We start from the raw sequence: 6,296 nt of genomic DNA, 5'->3' as shown, positions 1-6,296 counted from the left end.
TTGTTTTGGTTGTTTATTTTAATAAATAACCAGTGAAACAAAGTATCATAAGCGTGAACATAATGCAGAAATAAAAGGTACTTTTAAAATGCAGTCTGTGAGGCAGGTGGTTTTAAAATTCAACAGTATTAAAAGACAGTAAAGATTAGAATAAATTCTCATGAACAAATCTAACAGTTGTTGCATAACAATTGATTGCACCTCGTCCTTCAACCTTAGGCTCGAGGAGGATGGATATTTAGACAGCAGTGAATAAACTATAGTTCAATAAAAAGTTATCCAAGTCCACGTCTGGTAACAGACTTGGCATAATGAAAATAAGGCTTCTCTAGGTTTTAAACAAAAAGACAATAAGTATTTGGTTTTTATGATGAGAAATTAGAAACCTGAGCATCAAAGTTTTGAAGACTTATTTTACACACAGCATAGATTTATGTTGTTTTATTACTAAACATCTTTCTTAATACATTCAAATTATTCCTACTGTTGTTTAGGTCCCTGAGATGCACCCACATTCAGGTCAATGTTTCATAGTCAAAGAGTTTGGAATCCTGTCCACGACGCAACAGTGGCACTGCACTCAAATCTACTCACAATGCAATTCCACGTTTCTTGCATACACATACAGTGTTGAGATACTGGATATTCTTTTGAACCACAAAACTACAACCCTCTTATCTGAACAGAAGTTCAGAACGATTGGCAAGGCAATGTCCTTTTAAAACATGAATATATAAACCTATTGAGTGCATCTCAGATAGTATATCCACAGAAAGCAGACAGTTCTGGAAGTAGATACAAACACCACGGACTCCAACAAAATACCCAGGGCTACATGCAGGAAACATAGAACACACATTATGAGTAGAAGCCTTTTTCTTGTACAACCCCTGGCAAAAATTATGGAATCACCAAACTTTGAGGATGTTCACCCAGCACATATATGACAATTTTTGTTTAATAGCTGAACATTCTGGCTTCAAAACATACGTCAAACACGTTAGATGAAATAATTTTAATTAATGGCATGATTTTTCCCCCAGATCAAGTAGAGGGGGAAAAATGTAATCACTCAGTGTTAAGGAAGCGATTATGAAATCGCCTTGTAATTTGCATTTCTAAAACAAATACCAGCACAAGTTTAAAAATTCTAATTAGTATGCAGTTTAAAGAGAGTGCTTTAAAGAGAAGTAATCATGGAGTGTGGATGATTGGAGGGAAGTGATATTCAGTGATGAATCATGAATCTGTATTGGCCAAGGAGATGATGCTGAAAGTTTTGTCTGGTGCCATTCTAATAAAACATATCAAGATGATTGCCTGAAGAAAACAATCCAATTTCCCCAGTCATTTATGATATGAGGTTGCATGTCAGGTAAAGGACCAGGGGAGACCTCAACAGTCAATGCACAGGTATACACTGAAATTTTGGACACTTTTCTCATTCCATTGATGGCAAACAGGCGATGATTAAATCATTTTTCAGATAATGCATCTTGCCACCAAGCAAAAAGTGTTTAAGCTTTTCTTCAGGAACGGCAAATCAACTCAATGACATGTCCAGCAAACAGTCCAGATCTCAATCCGATTGAAAATGTATGGTGGAAATTAAAAAAAATAAAATAAAAAATTGGTTCATGACAAGGCTCCATCCTGCAAAGCTAACTGCTATTCGAGAAAGTTGGAACCAACTTGATGTAGAATATTGTTTTTCATTAGTGAAGTCTATGCCTCAAATAATACAGGCCATCATAAAAGCCAGAGGAGGAGCAACAAAGTACGAATTGTGATTTTTTTTTTTATGATCCATAATTTTTTCCTTAAAATTGAGTAATTCCCAAATCAATGGAAAAAATGCCATTAATTAAAATAATTTCATTTAATTTGTTTGAGGCATGTTTCACAAAGCCAGAATGTTCAGCTATTAAAACAAAATTGTTTTGTGTCATATCTTTGATTTATGTATTTGCTACAAAGTAAAAAGCTGGGTGAGCATCCTCAAAGTGTGGTGATTCCATAATTTTTGCCAGGGGTTATATTTCAGCTTCTAACACATCAGCAGTGTAGGGGGGAAAAAAAGCTAATTGGGGGTCCACAATGACTGAATTAGGAACACAGCACCACACACTTCCAAACCAGTGGCCAGCTACATGCTACACCAGTGATTGGAGATTTTTCTTTAAATCAGTTAAGTATATTTGATTATTCAAAACACCATAAATAATACCTGTCAAGCTTACAGGGTTCATTAAAATGTATTTTCACTAATAAGACCTAAACAGGTGTTTGACATTGAACCATTAATGTGACTTGGTTTGAAATTCATTAGCAGTGTTTCTCAGAACTGATCTAAGAGCTGAACTGAAATGCACATTTGTGCTTTCCTGGATATATATTTTCAACAAATTAGTTATGGAGTGTCAAAGGAAGACTAAAACGTGCAATGCAGGAGGAGTTGGGATTAGAACTGGAAAACGCTACAACAGCATAAAATTACTCTATTCAAAAGACAGAACTTGCATGTTAAATACCAAATCCAGTCCGGTGACAACATATACACTAAGAAAAATTATTAAAACAATCAGAAAACCCAATGCATTCAGTACACAATACATAAAAATACAAAATAAGTGATTATAATGCAAGTTGTGGAGAATGCACAGCTAACAAAATGCGTGTTAAAAACAAAAAAGTACAAGTGAACACAAAACACCTCCTTTGCTCCTGAATTTATTTGCATACAGTGTTTGATATAGACCATTTGTTCCTCATTTTCCCTCGTATTTTGGATTAACCACGGTAGTCACTGCACTCTTATAAATGGGATTCTCACCCTGAAAAGAACAAAAGGTACAGGATCAGAACATGTTTACTGCTGCAGAATTATGAGATTAGGCCACTTCACAGCACACCATAGGTCAACATGCTAAATAAGTGGAAGTGAAGGAGAAAAGCCCAAGACAAAAAAATTTCTCAAAGCACGCAACAGCCAGGGACTTCTTACTATCTTAAAATCATCCATATCCTATACAAGCAGTATGTTTAATAAAATATACATGTCTAAGCTTACAAATAAGGAGAACAAGTTGATGTACACTATATGGCCAAAAATATGTAAACACCTGACCTTCACACCCATATGTGAACCTTCCCAAATCTGTTGCCACAAAGGTGGAAGCACACAATTGTCTAGAATGTCTTTGTATGCTGAAGCATTAAGATTTCCCTTCCCATCATGACAATTCCCCTATGCAAAAAGCAAAGTTTATAAAATCATAGTTTGCTAAGGTTGCTGTACAGGTCTGCATTTATATGGTGTTTTTTTTTTTTTTTTTTTTTTTTTAAAATGCTTAGCAGTTCTACAAAACCCTTTACACTGTCTCATTCACCTATTCTCTCACATACACCAAGGGCTGCAGAACTGCCATGAAAGGCACTAGCTTGCCATTGGGAGCAACACTGGGTTCAGTGTCTTGCCCAAGGACACTTCGGCATGTGGAGACATGTGGGCCGGGAATTGAACCACCAACCCTACGATTAGTGGACAACCCGCTCTACCACCTGAGCCACAGTCACCCCTGATCATATTTGGTATGAACTGGAACACTAACTGCACACCTGGCCTCTTTGCACAACATCACTCCTTGACCTCACTAATAATGCTCTTATGGCTGAATGGGCAAATCCCTATAGCCACTTTCCAAAATCTAGAGGAAAGCCTTCCCAGAAGAGTGGACATTAGTAATGACAGCAACGGGGGGACTAAATCTGTAATGGGATATTCAACAAGCACAAATGGGTGTAATTGTTGAGGTGTCCACATACTTTGGTCATACAGTGTACTTCAACTTGGCTTTAAAAAAAAACAAACATGCAAATGTACACTCACCATCCATTATATAAAGAACATCTGTACATCTGCAAATTCATGCAGTTATCTTATCAGCTAATCATGTAGCAGCAGCATAATTGTGGCATTGTTGTTGGTACCATATGGGCGGGGGCGGGGGGGGATCACACGGTCTTTAACCAGTCCTCGACTGTCCAGTTTCAGTGAGTTTGTGCCCATGATATCCTCAGATTCATGTTCTGGGATGACAGGAGTGGAACCTGATGTCTTCTGTTGTTGTAGCCCATCCACCTCAAGGTTTGGTGTGTTGTGCATTTTGTTCTGTGCTTTTCTGCTCACCGTGGTTGTAAAGAGTGCTTATTTGAGTTACAACAGACTTCTTATCAGCTCAAACCTTCTGACAGGATGCTTTTTTTTCCTCTTTTTTTGCACCATTCTGTGTAAACTCTACAGAATAGTGTGTGAAAATCCCAGGACATCAGTTTATGAACAACTCAGACCAGCCCTTCTAATACATACATCCATGTCACAGAGATCACACTTTTCCTTCATTCTACTGTTTGATGTGAACATTAAACTGAAACTCTTGACCTGTATCTGCATGATTTGTTTTTCATTGTGCAGATGTTCCTAATAAAGTGGACAGTAAGTATATGTATGCAGTATTGCAGTGTGTTCTTGACCTCTTCCCCCAAAACATGTCTATATTCCTTTCATGTACTTAAAGTACAACACTGCCATTGTCCATACTTTAAAACAATTTAATCAAAAGGCTTACTGTTACACACAACCAGAAAACTTTTAAACAAAATTTTTGGACAAAATAAATGCCTCTAAAGTACTTACACTTTGACAATCAGAAACTAATGATTTAGTCAAAAACACCTGACAAGCATCAGGCTCATTTGTCAATCTTTTGCAACGATCATGGTCAAAAAGTTAAAATACATTTACATCCTATAGCTCAGAAGAACATTTGTTTGTGATTAGAGTGAGCATGTTAAACACACAAGCAGACAGAAAAGGAGGAACAACAAGCCAACAGACAGAAACAGAAGTACAGACTTTGGCTTAGAGCGCCCAACTTTTGCAGCCATAACTTGGATTGTGGAATTTATTAATGGGACTCCTATAAATGGGATTATCTTGCTGAATGAGAGAAGAAAGAGAGAAAGGGCCATTAAAAGTGAAAAAACTGCAAGGGGGGTGGGTTAATTAGAGTAAATTAGAAGCTGTGAAAAACAAACAGTGATTATATACACTCACTGTCCACTTTATTAGGAACACCTATACAACTGCACATTCATAATTGATATAATCAGCCGATCATGTGGCAGCAGCACAATGCAATAAAAATCATGAAGATACAGGTCAAGAGCTTCTGGTAATGTTCACATCAAACATTAGAATAGGGGAAAAAAGTGTGATCTCTCTGACTTGAAAAGTGGCATGGATGTTGGTATCAGATGGGCTGATTAGAGTATTTCAGATACTGATGATCTCCTGGGACTTTCACATACAACAGTTTGCATAGAATTGTGTGAAAAACAAAAAACCTTGAGCAACAGTTCTGTGGGTGGAAAGTTCTTGTTGTTGAGGGGGTCACAGGTAAACGGCCAGATTGGTTCAAGGTGATAGGAATTATATAATAATTCATAATCACTCTTTACAACTGCGGTGAGCATCTCAACATGCACAAAACATCTAATCTTGTTGTGGATGGGCTAAAACAGCAAAGGCCACACTGGATTCCACTCCTGTCAGCCAATAACAGGAATCTCAGATTATTATGGGCAGAGGCTCACCCAAACTGGACAGTTGAAGATCTGGTGGAAAAAAAATTCACCTGATCTTTTTCCTGGCCTTCAGCTGTCCAGTTTTGGTAAGTCTGTGCTCATGATAGCCTCAGATTCTTGTTCTAGGCTGACAGGAATGGAACCTAGGGCTGCACAATTATGGCCAAAATGATAATCATGATTATTTTGATCAATATTAAGATCACGATTATTCATTGATTTTACGGACAAAATATTTTTATTGCACTTTCACATTTAAATAAACAGACAACTGCTTTCACCTCCATGTTGTGCTACATTCCTGCTAATGTGCAAAACGTTGCATCAAATTAGACTGATCTTTAAAGTGCATCATCTCATAGAAGTAAAATATAGGATATGTAAAAATAAAAATGCCATCAACCAAATGAAAATATGCAAATCCAATATAACAATATACAACCAAATGAAAACAATTGAGGCCTATGAAGAAAAGGCAAAACTTTCCAAACCTGATTTAAAAACATTTTCCATAATATGGATTTACTCTGTGGATGAATCTTCATTTGTGCACAGCACACCTGAACCAGTTTATCTGCAAAGACTTTTCTGTTTGGCATGATGATGTTTAATGTCCCTGACAACATCTGTAGTCCCATTTAGCAACATGT

General features: G+C 37.0%; 1 protein-coding gene across 2 annotated transcripts in view; it reads right to left on the bottom strand.

Annotated features, from left to right (window-relative positions):
* LOC128623996 (integrin beta-1) overlaps positions 1 to 6,296 on the bottom strand; it is a 67,539-nt gene continuing 61,243 nt past the window's right edge. The window contains exon 16 of one of the 2 annotated variants that reach the window (XM_053651247.1): positions 1 to 2,834. In XM_053651247.1, coding sequence (XP_053507222.1) covers positions 2,769 to 2,834 — 66 coding nt within the window. In that variant the 3' untranslated portion in view covers positions 1 to 2,768. Of the gene's footprint in view, positions 2,835 to 3,316 lie in introns of those variants that run through there. The other variant, XM_053651249.1, reaches the window with a different exon arrangement.

The sequence above is a fragment of the Ictalurus furcatus genome, chromosome 20 (assembly GCF_023375685.1).
Source record: "Ictalurus furcatus strain D&B chromosome 20, Billie_1.0, whole genome shotgun sequence".
NCBI lineage: Eukaryota > Metazoa > Chordata > Actinopteri > Siluriformes > Ictaluridae > Ictalurus > Ictalurus furcatus.
The sequence above is the reverse complement of the archived record's forward strand: the minus strand, read 5'-3'. Positions and strand labels throughout refer to the sequence as shown.